The 18,465-nt window shown below is 44.0% G+C and overlaps 1 protein-coding gene across 1 annotated transcript in view; it reads right to left on the bottom strand.

Moving 5' to 3' along the window:
- The window catches only part of DOCK2 (dedicator of cytokinesis 2), a 450,129-nt gene that overhangs the window by 384,299 nt on the left and 47,365 nt on the right, over nucleotides 1-18,465 (bottom strand). The window contains exons 9-14 of the mRNA XM_011968671.1: nucleotides 14,757-14,838; nucleotides 7,980-8,115; nucleotides 5,485-5,560; nucleotides 4,469-4,545; nucleotides 3,788-3,913; nucleotides 1,473-1,597 (exon numbers count right to left, since the gene is read on the bottom strand). Of these exons, the coding sequence (XP_011824061.1) occupies nucleotides 1,473-1,597; nucleotides 3,788-3,913; nucleotides 4,469-4,545; nucleotides 5,485-5,560; nucleotides 7,980-8,115; nucleotides 14,757-14,838 (622 nt within the window). The remainder of the gene's footprint in view (nucleotides 1-1,472; nucleotides 1,598-3,787; nucleotides 3,914-4,468; nucleotides 4,546-5,484; nucleotides 5,561-7,979; nucleotides 8,116-14,756; nucleotides 14,839-18,465) is intronic.

An 18,465-nucleotide genomic window follows, 5' to 3' on the forward strand; every position in this document is an offset into this window, starting at 1 on the left:
AAAAAAAAAAAAAAAGTAACTTCAAAGCGATGATCTCTACACTTGGGAATTGCAATTTCCCTTTCAGATAAAAACCGTCGGCTCCTTTATGCTCCTTGGAGCCAAGGGTTTCTCACTTATTTTATTTTTTGGAAAAGTTTCAGATTCCAACAAAAGGACGATGCGTTCAGTGCTTAGATTTTGTTCAAACAGATACTAATTAACATAACCAGTCTTTAGGAACAAAAAGGCAACTGTGAGGATTTCTTTACATTTAAAAAATGATTATGAATCTTCCCAAATTTGTGAGCAGTGGTTATTAGCCTCATTTTTTAAAATGAGAAATAAATTGGAGAATTTTGTTACATATACAGGCATTGTAGTGAAGTGTCCCAGAGGGTCTGGAACCAGTCAAACCCCATCTCTGCCATACGCTAACGTTATGGCTTTGGGCGAGTTATTGTAAGTGACAAAGGTTTTGTTTCCCTATCTGTAAAATGGGGCATAATAAAGGAAATGTGTCATACTATCACACGGCCTGATACTTGGTAATTCCCCTGTGAATGTTAGTTATTCTTGGGTACAAAGCATCAATCTGATCTCCAGGCCCCAAGGACAGAACTGATGCCTCTTCCATCCTCACACCCCCTTCTCTGATGAGCACACCCGCCCTACTTGGCTATTTGATCACTCACAGTGGCCTAAGAGGAATATTCGCCCATGCTAAAACTTCTCTTGAGAGCTGATTTTCTTTTCAGCTAACTACTCTGAAACGAGGAATCGAGAAACAAAACCCTCCCACGCACTGGGCACGGCACTGACAACCTTAAAGGAAATACAAGCAAACAAATATAAACACACATGACAAATATTGGACAGGACATATGCTGTATAAATATAGCAATGCGCTTTGCATTCCTGAATACACCCGGCTAGCTCTCTGGAGGCCAATTTACGAATAAGGCTTTCCACCAGCATTTCTGGCTGAGCGCTGGGGAGTTAGATTAAGTGTTGAGAATGTCTGCTTTGAGCACATCCTGAGCCTCCACACCAGCCCAAGGCACTGTATTGATCCTCTTTCTTACCATGGACTTTGCCTGAATAAACCAGCTCAGGTTTCCATGAGAACATTTTAACTGCAGAAAGCTACCCTATAAGCTGAGACCAAGCAAAAATACATACATATATGTATGCATACATACATGTATACATACATGCATGCATATAGATACGTACATACATATGTAGAAGAAGGAGTTGTGAAAGGAAAGGAACAGACATTGAAAAACTGCTTTGGTATAAGGAAATATCACAAGGTCTTATTATGGAACACTGCGCTAACCAAGCTCAAAAGGTGTAGATCACATTATTCAACACCATCCCAAAGGCACCTGGCATTTAGACAACAGAATCACGGAGAGGAAAAGTACATCTTTACAAGCAGAGGACCCCAAGGGGGACCCTGTCACCCAGAGCAGCAGCAAGTCCCTTACGGGCAGCGTTTTGCCGTCCTCCGCGCACACACACATGATGACTTCCACATTCCTCTGTGTGGTCTTGTTGTACTTGTCAAAGTCACCTTGTAAGAGAGTAATGTAGATGTCGTTCCTGACATCCCCTGAGGCATAAGGAGAGAGACAAGAGTTAGCGTGGATTGCAGCAGGAGAGACGCTAACTAGAGGGGATGGAGGGTGAGAAGAAGCTCCCCCACCTGGATTGCTATTAATTAAAATCAGAACTGCTTAGAGAAAGCATTTTTCCCTCATCAGGGAGGCTGGAGAAGTAGGTAACAAGGGGATGAAGGGATGCTAGGAAATCAGTTGCAAAAAGGGAAGTAGGGACACTCAAAATTGGCCATGTTTTTCTCAACATTAAAAATCATTTAATTTTCATCCTCTAGTGACACCTTCTGGGAAGGCAAAGCAAAGCTCCAATTGAATTGATCCTGTCCCATGAAAACAACCAAACATACACATCTGCCGATGTTTTACTGTATAGGAACAGAACAGAGCAACTTTCCATGTATCCTAGGGACACAGGGTTAGGAAGGAGCTGCAGAGGATCTTCGGGAAGGGAGGCAAGAAAAATAGAAAATCCGTCAGACACAGGTAGCCCATGCCTGTAATCCCAGCACTTTGGGAGGTCAAAGCGGGCAGATCGCCTGAGCTCAGGAGTTCAAAACCAGCCTGGGTGACATGGCGAAACCCTGTGTCTATCAAAAATACAGAAAAATTAGACGAGTGTGGTGGCACATGACTGTGGTCCCAGCTGCTCAGGAGGCTGAGGTAGGAGTATTTCTTGAGCCTGGGAGGCAGAGGCTGCAGTGAACTGAGGTCACGCCAGCGTACTCTGCACTCCAGCCTGAGTAACAGAGCCAAACACCATCTCAAAAAAAAAAAAAAAAAAAGGAATAGAAAATCCTACAAGGGGATACACAAGTAATTGAAGTCTCAGGTAAAGCATGGACAAATAAATGACAGCACAGGCCCTAGGAGACCACCACCAGAAAAATGTGGAAAGAAAAGGCAAGTCAGTGAGAGCCATCGTGAACAGAAGTCCAAGACACAGGTTTAAGACACAAAAGAAAAATTTCAAAAGAGTATTACTATTGTCAAAAGACAAAATTACAACAAATTTAGTTTAAAGACCTCACTTGGCTCTATTGCAATTCTAGAATCGGGTAATGCTTCATTCCATAAAATAGAATCAGTGTTCCAAAGAGCTGAGCAGAAGAGGTTGGCTTTATAGACAGAGAAGGCCTGAAGGAAGTAGAAGCAAGACAGAGCGAATTGGTTATTTCGAAAGTATTGCTCTCATAAGGATGAAACAGGGAAACAGAAAAATAGAAAAGTGACTGATTGGTTAACATCAGGTTACTTCAGATTACCCTTTGCTGTGAGGATTAAAGCAAAGGGAACTTCGTTATGCCCATTGAAAACTGAAAATGGCCTGTCTGGAAAATAAACTGTTTCTCTTTCTCTCTTTTCTTTCTTTTTCTTTCTTTTTCTTTCCTCTCTCCCTCCCCCTCTCTCTCTCCTTCCACCCCCCCGCTCTCTCTTTCTCTCTTCTCCCCCATCTCTCCCCACTCTCCCAATTTCTTGCAAGATCAGATAACAATTTACTTTAGGTTTGGTGACATGAAACTTTAGCATGGCTGACTCCATTTTTATTCTCAGTCTGGTATGTTGGGGGCTGGTGCAGGAACTTAGTCTAAAACAATGCTCTCCTATAATTTTTGTTTAATATTATATAAACTCATTTTTTAAAATTACACACACATTTGAAAATGTACTGGCTACTTCTGGAGATAAAGATATGAAGGAGTTTTTAACATTTCACTTTATACCTTTTCATGCCATTTGAATATTTTACAATGAACATGAATTCCTTTGGTAATATTAAAAAAAAAACAAAAAAGCTTAAAAATATAAGAGAATGACAATATTCTCCCAGAAAGAGTGGAACTGTCCTGCATGTAGTAAAATAGAAATGATGTCCACAATAAATTATTAAGTGATAAAACAAGTTGTAGAATACTATATAAAATATATTAAGTAAAGGAATATAAAGTATGACCCCATCTGTGGGGAAAAGGGGTATGTGTGTATATTTACGTGCATGTGTCTATTTTGTTAATGCATAGAAGCTTTCGGATATACAGAAATCAGTTTTAGTGGTTACCTTCAGGGAGAGAAACGGAGAGAGGCAGTAAAAAAGGAAGGAGTTGACTCTTTAAAAGGAAAATGAATCAGACAAGCTGAATTGGCCCCTATGTCCCCAGGGGAAGGTCAGAGCAGCTGTGTCTCACCTGGCATGATGATCTCCGGGAAGCCCAGCTTCCTGGCCACCACGGTGGTCCTGTCCACCAGGTGTGGATAGTCCTTGCGAATCTGAATGATGTCACCCACTAGCATCTTCATGGTCACCCAGAGGCCTGGAAAGGAATGGCTCACGGTGAAGAGCCCACTTTTGCAAGTGTTCTCTCAGTCGACCCTCCTGCCACCTCTCCCCTCTGTCTTTCTGGAGATGGCTGGGAACAGAGCCATACAACCACAGATGCAGCCACTCAGCCCACGGGGCCTCTGCAGCGGGAGATCTCTGGGTCTGAATCCCACTAATTATTTCCAGCAGTGTCAGCCTCTGGCAAATTATCCCGCTTCTCTAAGCCCAAAGTGAGGATGACACCACCTATCTCATGGGCCTGCAGTAAGAATGAAATCAAACAAGGTAACTTATTAACATGCCCCTGGAACACAGGAGACATTCAGGATGTATCAATTCCTCTTTTCTTTTGGGCACAAGGACAAGCCTCCAATTTGCTTCAGGAGATGTGACTTATCCCTATAGATCATATGTTCCCATTCTTCCCAGTGGTCTGTCGGGAAAGAAAGCTAAGCATCCCAGGGTTGAGGATTTTGATTCATTTGCTGAAGAGTTAGGGGCTCCCAAGCTGGAGCAGGCTCAGCCCACTGGCACATTGGCATTATACCTTGCCCGCCACTGTCCCCCTTGGAGGCTATGACTTTGCCCAGCAGGCTGTGTAGGAAGTCATTCTCAGCTGTAACCCTGGAAAGGAAAAGAGAGCATGAAATGTCCGCATCGTGCCCTCCTTGTGTTTCAAGGTGCCCCAGGAAGCTCCCCAGACCCTCCACATGCCTCAGGTGAAAAGCGAGCTTGCGTGTGTCAGCTCAGGGTATATACATGCTATCAAGAGGTACATCACTTTTTATCACAAAGCAATGTGGCTCTGAAATTTTGGAATATCAATGCTACAGGTAGAGGCCATTTCTTATTCTCCAGGAAGAAGCTTAAAAAGGCAGGATTCCAAAGCTTTCAACATGCATATCTGCTCAGCAAGGGTAAAGCCTTGAGTTGCTCCTGCTAAGTCGTAATCACACGCCTTCAGCAAAGTCACTAGCCTCATTAGCTGGACCATCCTTAGGGTTGTTAAGTACTGATGATGCTCTCAAACTGGAGCCCTGCTTTCTGGAGGACTCCTTTTGGAACAGGAGAGGAGAGGATATTCACCTTCCTTATTGCCCTCCTCGTAAGTTACGGATATGTCTACACATGAGAGCAAGGTTAGGATTCCCTGCCACACGCTTCTGAAATGCTGCTGCTTCACAGCTTTGTGGTTTCTGCTGCACTTATAATTAATGCATTAATCTTTTGCTGATTATCTGTTTAATTCCCCATCTATATGACGAGCTCCATGAAGACAGGGCTCATCTAGTTCACTACTTCATCCTCCATGCTTAGCACAGTGCCAGCCTCTGCCAGGCTGCCAATAAATGTCTGTGGCATAAATAACATCTGATGAATGAATGGGTGAAAAGCTGTTTGGTTTTGAGTGCCTGGGCACTGAGCCAATGATTCTCACCCAGCACTCCCCTTGGGAGGCTCCACCTGCCTATCACTAACTCAGGGAACCAGTGCCCTCTGAGCTCCAGCAGCTCTTAATGACAAAGGATGTGGCTGAATAGAAAGAAATGGGAAATGTCTTACGGATGAAAAGGAATGAAGTGCTGCTTTTCTTCATCACTCTCTGCTTTCCCCTTGATGATGTCTGTTATATCCATAACTAGAAAGAGGACAGAATGAATTAATGGTTTAACTTCCTCCTGCTCCCACAAAGGGATGACAGTGGGATGAGCTTGTGGGACAGGAGGTAGGGCCTGGGATGCCTGGGGGTCAGGAAAGCCTAAAATGGCAAGCAAGCCAGTGCTGCACAATACACAGACGGCAGAGGTTCCTTGCATGCAAATACCTCTAAGCAAAGCAGACTAGGACATCAGTGGGCCAGAGAGGCATCCAAGAGCACCATGGCTTAGCAGAGGACAAAAGGAAAGGGTCAGAGCCATGGCTGTGGAATTCAGCAATTAGGTTTGGATTTGACATGCATGTATTGAATGTCTACTGTGCCTACAAAACCAGAGAGCAGTGATTGGGTCTCTGTAGGATCTGAGAATCTCATGAAATATTCACCCTCTTTTCATAAGCATACCCATATGTACAGATACATAACTGAAGAATCTTCAAATCCTGTGATTCCAGACAGATCCCGTATCCTCTGAAACCTTTCCTTAAATCAGCCACTAAGGGTCCCAAAACCAAGGTAAAGAACTCCTACACTAGAATGGAGATTATAGAAATGGGAGTATAGGAGAAGGCTGAAAAAAGCTGCTCAAATCAAGCCCATACCCTAGTTACAGAAAATACCTCAAACACTCCAGGCACTGGGCAGGGGGCCATTAAAATTGTTTGGGTAATAACCAAGCACTGACTGCATCTAGATCAAGAGGGGAGTCAGAGAGCAGACAGGAGAAATTGAGCGTCTATTCTCTCTAACAGACTCTCCTCATCCATCCTCAGTGCTGTGATTAGGGCGGGGCAATTTCCCTTTGGCTCCAGAGTTATTCAGAGGACCTGGTAGATCAGAGAATCATCTCTCCCTGCCCAGAGTAAATACTATGGAGATGAAGACATGACCTATATTAAAGCTCCTGGGGCTTCTGCTGAAATTAATGGGAAAGAGGTACATTCTTTCCACTGGGTTGCTAAGTTGGTAGGATGCAAGCTTGGAACAGCTGGCTGATAATTTGCCAACTAATTGGACAGCCACCTTCTTAGTAAGCCAGCATGAGGACATAGGGACTAAGCAAGAAAGAGACAAATTCTTCATAGTAAGCCAGCATGAGGACATAGGAGCAAGAAAGAGACAAATTGATTTCAGTTCCTGGATCCGGCTATGCCTGAAGCAATGTATTCATAAGCCTTTCAGTTACACCAATAAAGTACCTTTTTTCCTTCTTCTACCAGTTTAGATCACATTTCTGTCACCTGACACCAAAAGAGAGGTCAGGCTACAGCTGAGGACAAAGACACACTTTGCAGTAAGGTTGGAAGACCCTCACTGCCTTAACGGAAACACTGTGGTGTCAGAAACGCCCCACAGGTAGAATCAGAGCATTTTAGAGCAGTAGAGGACTTCATGAATTAATCAGGTGCAAGTTCTTCATTTTGCACATAATAAAACTAAGGCCCTGGGAAAAATGCTTGCCCAAGATCACTGGCTGGCTAGCTAGCCGCAGTCCCAGGTTAAAAAAAAAAAAAAAACAAAAAAAAACAGTGAGCTCAGTAAAATATCCTCCACTCCACCACCTTGCAAGCAGTGCCAAGGGACTAGTTGGAGAGTAAGCAGGTCTGCGATTACAGGTCAGAGCATCCTGAAGTGAGAAACCTGAAACACTGAGGTTAGCTATGGTATGCAGGAGTTATAAATGGTATACTCTTACAATTTTATATTTTAATAAAAAGAATAAAACTGGCATATCAAATCACCATTTTCACAGGTATTTAAATTGCCTTTGACGAAAAACATACATTATGTAAAGTAGGTTGATTAAAAGAAAATATATTAGGTAAATAACAGTATAAGTGGTAGCCAAACATAACTAAAACCATAAAAGTGGGGCCTTAGAAACCCCAAGAGAGCTAAAGCTTAAGAGGAATGCAGAGCGGATGCTCCTGTACAGCAGCCTCAGGCAGGGCTCTGCCTCGGGTCACACCAATTCTCCAAATGTCCGTTTCCATCTGGAATGTAGATGCGTGGTAGGTGACTCATTCTGTGTAACTGCATTTCCTGTCCTAGATATATTTTTTAAATGATTTGCTCCTCATAATTAGATCCTGCCTGTATTGTTTTTCCTTTTTCACAGAGCTGGGGAGCAAAGGCGTCAACTGCTCAGACGGCACCGGTCTCCCAGTGCTCTGCTCCAGACAACAGGAGCCCATGATTCACTGTGTTCATCATAAATCTGGACTTAGTCACCAATTATTTCGATTTAGTCACCAGAAATGTAGTTATTAAGGGCTGTCTGGCATAAATTTTGCAGGGGTGGGGGCAGCAGGAGGAGGTTGGGAAAGAAATCATCGTTACAATTCAGCCACATAAAATGTGCGCTCCAGTAAAAATTAATGGTGCAGAGTGTGTCCCTTACCTGCCACCCCAAACGGCCTCCTCAGCCCCTGCGTGCACTTCTTTGCACCAGTATCCTTAAGATCCATCTTGCCGACCCGGACAATTTGACAAATCAAGTAAATTTTATCCCTGTTGAGGTCTTTGTTTCCAAGATCCTATGGGGAAAGAAACAAAAAATTACCCATCATGTGCTGAATGGGGGGGAAAAAAAAAGTAGACAAGAAAACCCAGTAATAGTCATTTCTAAGGGATGTACATAATACTTGCTATACACGGACCAATCATACAATAAGACCTGGAAAACACAGAAAACAAGGCTCTCACACCCATTTTACAGATAAGCAAGGTGAAGTTTGCAAAGGAAAATGAGTGATAGAACTCTAGTGTTTAATCCCAATTCTTCCCTCTCAAAATGATAGGACGAGAGAAGGGTAGAGGTGGAATATCAGCTGTACAGACAGGATTCTCCGTATGCTGAGGTGATGGATCCAAAAGTAGCATTTGCTACAGACGACTCGGATGACGCCATCGGTCACATCATTGCTCAGAACCTCTGAGAGAGAAGGCGAAAGGAAGAGAGAAAAATCATAACAGCTACCATTTCCTGAACATCTGAAGTGTGGCCATCAGTTGGGCTGAGGGGGTGCTAACAACCCCAATATCTCAGAGCTTATAGCACAGCAGAAGTTTACTTCTAGTGCAGTCTACAGGGCCAATGCAGAGGGGTGGGGGCTCTGATTACTTACTTACTCTGGGCCCCTGGCTGGCAGCTCTGTCTCAGCACAGCTGCTCTCATTGTCTCTGTGGCAGGGGAAAGGAATGTGGCAAATCACTTCTGGCTCTTAAATCCTCTACCCAAGAGAGGTGCACATCATTTTTGCTTGCATGTCATTTGCCAAAGAAAGGCATATGGCCGCACCTGACTTCAAGGGGTCAGGAAACTGCAGTTAACTATCTGTGTGTTTGTTTATGTATTTACTTTATTTGAAGACAGGGCTTCACTCTGTCACACAGGCTAGATGGCAGTGGCATGATCACAGCTCACTGCAGCCTCAATCTCCCAGATTCAAATAATCCTCCCACCTCAGCCTCTTGAGTATCTCGGACTACAGGCACGAGCCACCATGCCCAGCTAATTTTTTTGTTTGTTTGTTTTAGAGATGGGATCTCACTATGTTATCCAGGCTGATTGCAAACTCCTGGGCTCAAGCAATCCTCCCACATCAGTCTCCCAAAGTGCTGGGATTAAAGACATGAGCCACCAGACCCAGCTCAACTGAGTCTAGAAAAGCCAAAAGTGGTGAAATGCACTAATGTCTCATCCACTATGCTAAGCGATTCATGCATCATCAGATTCAGTCCCTCACATCTCTGAAGTACATACAATCACTGCATCCCCATTTTACAGATGGGGAAACTGAGACACAAAGAAGATAAGAGGCTTCCCCAAGGTCATGACCATAGCCCATGAGACTCTGGGCTTTCAGCCCAGTCCCTGACACCAAAGACCACAAACATAGCTACTACAGTACAGCTCTCTTGCCATCAGAAAGGCACGCAGGAGGAAACTCCTGACTGCCTGCTCAAATCTAAAAGCTTCAGTGATCCCAGGGCCCCCTGCCAGTGAGAATCAGCTCAGGAAGAAACAACAAGGCATGCTGCTGGCATCAGAGTAGAATACCCTGGGCCAGGTCTCAAAAGGGAACAGTTTATTCTCCTTCGAGTTAATTCTCCTGTGGGCATATGCACTGGGAACAAGCTGTCGGCTCACGTCAGATCCAGGACCAATGCACAGCTGCCATCCCCAACCTCTCACTATGCTGGTATAGGAGGAAAGCAGTGGGGCTGTGAGAAATCCCTGGGAACAAGGCAAGGCCCCAGTGTGGTCCACACCTTCCTGCTTGGGGACCGTGATGGTTAAATTTCATATGTCAACCTGGCTAGGTTGTGGTGCCTAGCTGTTTGATCAAACACCAGTCTGGATGTTGCTATGAAGGTATTTTGTAGACCTGATTAATATCTACAACCAGCTGACTAAGTAAAGGAGATGACGTTCTATAATGTCTGTGGGCCTCATCCAACCAGCTGAAGGTCTTAAGAGCAAAAACTGAGGTTTCCCAGACAAGGAGGAATTCTGCCTCAAGACTGTGGTATAGAAATCCTGCCTGAGTTTCCAGCCTGCCAGCCTACCTTTAGCATCTCAAACTTACATTCCATGGGTTCTGTTTCCCCGGAGAGCACTGACTGGTACAAGGGCTGTCCATCCACCAGCTGCAGGAATGGACATCTGCTTTTCAGGCTAAGAAAGACGCCCCACCCCATCATCTGCGTCCCTTGCCTTGTTCTGCAGGCATTTGAATTTGAGATCCCAATTATCTCACATCCAGATGGTTGGAACAGCCTTGTCTCTGGCCTGACTCCTTCTTCCAAACCACCCTGAAATCTCTTACGAATTCATCTTTAGACATTGCAGCTATTATAACATTTCTCTCCCCTCAACAACACTAATAGCTCCCTATTTCCTACCCTATTAGTTCTACTCTTTCCCAGTTGACATGAAAGGACCTAGACATAATATATCCAGCTGTCCTAGCCCACTGATTTCCCCATGACTCTCTGAATATAAGTAGGTTATTTTTGTCACAAAGATTTCTTTATTGCTCTGTAAACACACAATGCTCTCTTCCAACTCTGGATCTTTCTTCCTGACCAGCCTGTTCCCACACCTCCCCTCCAATGCTTGCCTCTTCCTCCTCTACATATCCATATCCTTTCCATCCTTAAAACTTGAATCCTGCTTCCTTCATAATGACCTCCATCCCTAATACCTTCTCTCCGCAAATTAGGATTCTTCATATTTTTGAAATACTTACATTGGTGCCTTTCAGAGGTATTTCAGGGCCACAGAGGCCCTGATACCTGAAAGCTTCCTAGACACGAAGGGGCTGATTTGCTCCCCCCCCACCCCCACCACACACACACATACCCCAAATTCATATATTGAATACCTAATCTTCAGTGTCTCACAATATGACTGCATTTGGAAACAGGGTCTTTAAATAAGTAATTAAGTTAAAAAGAGGTGGTTTGATCAGTATGACTGTTGTCCTTAGAAGAGGATATCAGCGCACAAACAGAGAGAAGACCACGGTGAATACTCAGGGAGAAGACAGGCATCTGCAAACCAAGACAAGAGGCCTAGGAAGAAAACCAACCCTCCCAACATCTTAATCTCAGACTTCTAAACTCCAGAATTGTGAGAAAATACATTTCTTTTGCTTATATGAACCAATCTGTGATAGCTATGGCAGGCCTAGCAAACTAATATACTACATAAACCTAGAAGATTCCTAGGTAAGCCCCCATTCCACCCCCTTCTCTTAAAAATTTTTTACTTGCTCAAAGGAAGATATCAGACCTCTTAGAGCTGTCTCATCGGACGGCGCCCTCACTGCCGCCCCCCACACATACCTCCACACTAAAGAATCTTAAAGTGTAAAAAATAGCCAAATGCTATATTCACATTATATTCTCTGGAGGGTGTGTCAACTGGCAATCCTTATACAGAATTTTGCTCCAAACCATGGTGTCTCCCAGTCATTTCTGCTTTGGCCTTATAAAACTCGAAAGTGTTGGGGAAGCAGGACAATGGAACTTAACAAGTGACACCTGATTTAGGAACTCATTAGTTCTTCTTTTATTGTTCACTCTTGTTTGCTGTGTGTTAGCAGCCACCCCGAAACAGGGCTAAATCTTAGGGAACCTCATAGTATATGCTGCTTTCCTCTTACATAGCCTTGTGGGGTAAACCCTTACAAAACAGAGGGAAAGGGCCGGGAGCAGTGGCTCATGCCTGTAATCCCAGCACTTTGGGAGGCAGAGGTGGGTGGATCATGAGGTCAGGAGATTGAGACCATCCTGGCCAACATGGTGAAACCCTGTCTATACTAAAATACAAAAAATTAGCCGAGTGTGGTGGCATGCGCCTGTAGTCCCAGCTACTCGGGAGGCTGAGGCAGGAGAACTGCTTGAACCCAGGAGGTGGAGGTTGCAGTGAGCCGAGATTACACCACTGCACTCCAGCCTGGCGACAGAGCAAGACTCCATCTCAAAAAATAAAAATAAAAATAAATAAATAAATACATACATAAATAAATAAAACAAAACAGGAGGAAAGTCAACAGTCAACTGGACCTACATGCCAGGCTCAGAGAGGCTCAAAGAGCTGGAAGCCTTCCCCCAACATAGGAGACCAGAAAGAGCTAACATCCAGAGAGGGAGGAAATAAGGCCAGCAAGACACATGCTTGCCAAGTCTTATCTCATCTCTAATTTAAATGGCACCTCACCACCCAGTTGAAAGTAACTTCCAGTCACATACCATCACATCACCCTGTTTTAATTATCCTGCGTTGCTTGGATTGCTTTCTGACATTGCTCTTGTTTATTTGTGCATGCATTTTATTATCTGAATTTAACCCCACTGCACCATGAAAGCACTCACTGCTGTATCGCCAGTGCTTTGCACAGAGCACATGCATAGTAGGCACTCATCAGCTAGCTCTTGGATCGATACAAGAAGTGAGAGCACCATCACCTTCCTTGCCCCTGATATGGTCTGGATCACTGTCCCCACCCAAATCTCATGTTAAAATGTAATCCCCAGGCTGGAGGTGGGACCTGATGGGAGGTGACTGGATCATGGGGGTGCTTTCTTATGGTTTAACACCATGAGAAATGATGATAGCACCAAAGGTGCTATCATGATAGCAAGTTCTCCTAAGACCTGGTTGTTTAAAAGTGGGTAGCACCTCTCCCTGTCTCTCTTTTTCCTGCTCTGGCCACATAGGACAAGGCTGCTTTCCCTTTGCCTTCTGCCATGATGGCAAGTTTCCTGAGGCGCCCCGAGAAGTCGAGCAGATGCCAACATCATGCTTCTCGTACAGTCTGCAGAACCATGAGCCGATTAAACCTCTTTTCTTTACAAAGTACCCAGTTTCAGGGATTTCTTTATAGCCATGCAAGAATGAACTAATACACCCCCAAATCAGGACTCTGATCATGTCAACAGAGGGAAGCATCCGCCTGTTGAGCCTGTCAACCAAGGCGCTCAACTCCACTTGTTCTGAGGAGCCGAGGCGTGGCCCAGGCAGAATTCCATGAAGGTAACATTACATTCTCATTAATGCTGTGTGACACAAATTTACTGATGCTCTTTCCCCCATGTTTACATCATGAATTGGTTCTCTGCAAAATGAACCACTGATTGATTCCCCGTCCTTCTCCCTCTCACGAAACATCTGTCTTGTGGTTTAATCAGGAAGGCCTGTGGGACTCTCCTATTTATCAAGAAAACAAATAGGCTCCTCCTTCTAACTAATAACAGATAAACAGGATGGAGGCACATCTATATATGCCAAGGCAACTTTGCCTAAGCAATTAGAACCTATGATCCTATTCCATGCCTCTGGCCCATTTTTTAAGAAAATAACAAACAAAATTAATCAGCTATACCTCAGTCTAATCACAACATAACATAAGACGTTGCAATTAATGGGCTGTAACTGGAAAATTATTGTAGAGCAAGGTAGGTTAATCTAGCATGTCGGTCACTCCTGGATCCAACTCATCTGTTTGGTCAATGTCCAAATCCCTCCCTGACTCCTTCTCTGTAATTTCCCTTGCGGATACAGGCAATATAGTGGAAAAAATCTCATAAATAATGTTCTCCCCAAAGGAGCTTACAGACAATGCTAAGATATTTAGGTGTCTTAAGATCACACTTGCTGGGCGCAGTGGCTCACACCTGTAATTCCAGCACTTTGGGAGGCCGAGGCAGACAGATCACGAAGTCAGGAGTTCGAGACCAGCCTGACCAACATGGTGAAACCTCATCTCTACTAAAAATACAAATATGAGCCCAGTGTAGTGGTGTACGCCTATAATTCCAGCTACTCAGGAGGCTGAGGCAGGAGAATTGCTTGAACCCAGGAGAGCCGAGATGGTGCCACTGCACTCCAGCCTGAGTCACAGAGCGAGACTCCATCTCAAAAAAAATAAATAAATCCATAAAAAATCACACTCTTAGCACACACCCTTATGGAGACAGGATGAGAAATGGGTCTGTACCGGAAATTATAACCTTTACTTATCTCCTTCTTTCCCGTTTCCACTATTCAGAGCTAAAAAGCCAGCTTCACTCTCAGAAATAAATCATCCAAATAACAATTGATTTCAACATTTCTATGTACATGTCTTGCCCAGTGAGTATTGGTATTTAGAAGGATGATCCTAAGGACCCACCAGATCGTTAGTCATCTATGACTTAATTATGTTCAGAATGTCCAATTTACCAAGGCAGTCAATGTTCTAGGAAGGTCCTATTTTTTTCTGATATATTTTAGAAAGATTTTTCAGAAAGCCCTTAACAAAGAAAGGAACTCAGGTTAATCATGAATGAACTGGAAAATCAAAATAGTTGTTGTGCCCAGTTCACCTGGGCATTATTGCTCAAAGAAGTTGGTGCTTGTTTATGTCGCATTCTGCATCTGTTCTGTGTGTATGCAGGAGTCAGACAGATAGGCAGAGATGAGGAGAGACAGAGGTGAACATCCATCTTCCCAAAAGCTTCCTCAAGGCACACAATGTCCTTTGTCGGCTTCGGATTTCTGCATGAAGCCCAGAACACAGCTCTGCAGGAGAGCCACACTCCACCCTGAGCTTCTGACCAGCCTTATTTCCAAGGTTACGTTTTCGTGGGTGGGGAACACGGTAACGAGAAGAGGGTGCACACTCACCGTGAAGACCACCTTCAGGTTGTTGAGCATCTCAATCTCCTTAGGGAAGCCCCGGCTGCCCCATCGCACTAGGTAGTTCTCACTGTGGGAAGAAGAGTGGCAGCCTGTTACTGACAGGGGACCTGGCATCCATTTAATAAAAACATTCACCAAGCATCTACTATGTGCCCAACACATTACTGGCTGCTGGGTGTAGGCAGCTGTTTAAGATAGAAATGGTCCTTCCCTCCGAGAGATCACAGTTCTGTTGAGAGACAGACATTAGATGGGCAAGAGCAAAGAACTATTAACATATGTGTATTTCCCACTTCTGTCCCTCTCCCATCTGCTAAGCAAATTCTGGCACAGCTGTCTAATATTTTTGAAGAGCATCTGCATACTGATAGAGGTTACTGAGAATGGCAGAGATGACAGGGGAAAGGACTTTAGTATATTTTATTGGACATTAAGAATATATTTACCCTTTCCGGCCCATTCCCCATTCAACACTGAGTAAAGATCTGAATTACTTTAAGTTGCCCTTTGAATGTAGAGCTGTTTCCTTGAGTGGAATGTCATACTGTGATGGGTCATATAGGGTCTCAGCCATTATCTAAGATACAATTAAATAACTGTTTAAAGGCCATTGTGACACTATTTATATAAAATTGTGCTACAAGCTAAGAACCCTGAATCTAAAAATCCAAAATATGAAATGCTCCCAAACCTGAAAATTTTTAAGTGTCAACATGATGCTCAAAGGAAATGTTCATTAGAACATTTTAGATTTCAGACTTTTGGATTAGAGATGTCAACATGATGCTCAAAGGAAATGTTCATTAGAACATTTTAGATTTCAGACTTTTGGATTAGAGATGCTCTACTGGTAGGTATATATAATGCAAATATTCCAAAATCCAAGAGAAAATCTGAAATCCAAAACACTTCTGGTCCCAAGCATTTTAAATAAGGAATAGTCAGCCTGTATAAAGGAAAAGTTCAGGATGTTGTATTAATGTATATCAAATGGACCTGACCTAGTGGGTGGTCAAGGAAGTCTTTGCTGAGGAAATGACATGAAATAAAGTTGGTCAGGAAAAGAAGGTAGGAAAGGGAAATGTTTCAGGCAAAGTCAACATGAGTAAAGGCCATGAGTCAGGAAGGAGCTGGATGCATCTAAGAAACAGATTCAAGGGGGCTGGGTGCAGTGACTCATGCCTGTAATCCCAGCACTTTGCGAGGCCAAGGTGGGCAGATCATCTGAGGTCAGGAGTTCGAGACCAGCCTGGGCAACATGGTGAAACCCCATCTCTACTAAAAATATTTAAAAAGTAGCCAGGTGTGGCGGTACACACCTGTAGTCCCAGCTACTAGGGTGGCTGAGGCAGGAGAATCACTTGAACCTGGAAGGCGGAGGTTGCAGTGAGCAGAGGTTGTGCCACTGCACTCCAGCCTGGGTAAAAAGGGAGACCCCATCTCAAAAAAATAAATAAAAACAAACAGATTCAAGGGAAAGTTACAAGAGAAAAATTAGAGGGAGATGCTAGATCACATAGGCTTTGTAGGTCATTCAAGGATTTTGTCTTGATGCTGAGAGTAATGGAAACCCATTGGAGGGTTTTATGAGGAGCAGCTACGTGGTTCTGACATACGATTCTTTACCATCTCACATCTCCTAGCAGCCATCATGCTGGTCAGTCCCATCACTCCAGGAAGACAGAGAAGTCTAGCACTTATTTAAGTTAGAAGAAGCTTAATATAGTTTGCTGAGTTGAGTCATCAGACTTTCCATGCCATCTAGGAGCATATAGTCGGTGCTAAATAAGTGCCCATTACTTTGATTAAAAACAAGATTTTTTTAAAAATTTAAAACTCAAGTTAGCCTAAGAAGGCATAAAAGAATTCAGCAAAATTAAAGGGACGTGACTTCCTTTTAGAGCTTTTTTTTTTTTAATCTCTAATGTCTGGTTCCTCTGTCTCCAGTCACCCCTAAAAGGTTAATGAGAACAAACTGAGCAGAGTTCAAGCAGGCAGTGGGGCCAATAGCAAAAATGAACATAGTCCCAGATTAACCAATGCTTAAAACTCAATCAAGTTAAGTGGATCTTTTCATCTTTTGTATTTTTTTCAGTAAGATCTAAAAATTGTAGTGGAGTTTGCAGTAAACTAACCAGGAATGCTCCATCCAAATTTTTTTTATTTTTAATTCTTTCTCGTTGGTAATTTCTGTACTGTTGTTAGTGAAATGCTTAGACACATTCCAGTAACTTCCATCATATGTAGGCAAGCCCCTCAGTGACCCAGCTTGCTACATCTAAACAGCAAGCATCAGCAATTTTCTTCCAGGAGAAGCACAATCATAAAAATCATAAATAAGGACAGCAATCTGGAGGGCTAAGCTGGCCCCATCCGTCCTCACCCAGGAAGATCTAGGTGGTAGAATCTGAAGGCTACGGCACCAAGACAGGTAAGACCTCCTCCAAATGACACCCTCCTCGGAGGAACAAGGAGTACTATTCCAACTCCTCATCACACAATTTTTGGGCATAAGACTTACTACTAGACTGATACCTGAACTGCTTCTCTTTTGTCCTATAAAAATTTGCATTAAATTTCCCAAACAGGATCCCTTCAGGGATCTACTGGGGGACCTGACCATGATTCAGTCCAACACTGAAACATCGATCCCAGCTATATTCTCCCCAGTCCACATCTGGGCCACACTGAAGATGTCTTAACATGCCTGTTTTTCACTGTATGTCGACCCTGGCCAGAGCAGGCAGGAGCCCAGATTTCTTGCTTAGGGGAAGAGCAGCTCTTCAGAGTGAGACTGACATTGGGAGTGTTCCCAGATTCCCCTCCCCACTTCCTGCATTGTGCCTCTTCTCTTTTTCCTTTGCTTTCTCCTCTTTATGCGATTGCTGGTTTCTGCCCGCTTTGTCCTCCTCCCTCTGCTCATCCCCACTTTCCCAGGGCTGGCTCTCATCTCCAGCACTCTCAGAGATGTCACTCAGGCACACCCCATTGAGCATGGCATGCCAGGTGGCACGGCAGGGAGCACAGCTGCCACCTTGCCGATTCATGCCCTCCCTCCACAGAGATGGTCCAGCCATCCATCACTGAGATGGGGCCAGCCAACCACACTCCCTCGTCAATGTGGCAGGCAGTAAGCACTTTTAGGATCTGCTTGTGAGCACTTTCAGGATCTGTTGTGTGTCATAGGCCCCATACTATTCCCTCTCAGTTGCTTCCAAGGCTCCTGAAACTGCAACCAGTGAGCCTTTCAGGAACCTTGGGAGTAACTGAAAGGAAACAGCAAGGGGCCTCTGCCTCTGACACCCAAAGCAATTCAAGGTGGGCCTAAGGGACCAGGGACACTCATTCTCAGTGTCCACTAAGGCTAAGCCAGGTGAATTGGGCTGACTCTTTAAGGTTAGGGACTTTGGTGCATAATAAATACCTTTCCACTATAATGGTACTGAAACCCTGGTGAAAACGGTTTAGAATACTTGACACAACTCATTCCTTGGTGACAGACTTAAGTGGGAAATAGCTTGTCTTTGGAGTCAGATGGGCCTGTGTATAAATCCCAGCTCTGCTCTTTACAAATATTTGCGACTTTGGGCAAGTTGCTTGACTTCCCTGAGCCTCATTTTCTCATCCTAATGACACAGAACCGTGAGGATTAGATGGGACAATGTACAGACCCCAGCACCTTCTTCTGAGATGG

This window comes from Mandrillus leucophaeus, unplaced genomic scaffold, assembly GCF_000951045.1.
Source record: "Mandrillus leucophaeus isolate KB7577 unplaced genomic scaffold, Mleu.le_1.0 Scaffold855, whole genome shotgun sequence".
Taxonomy (NCBI): Eukaryota; Metazoa; Chordata; class Mammalia; order Primates; family Cercopithecidae; genus Mandrillus; species Mandrillus leucophaeus.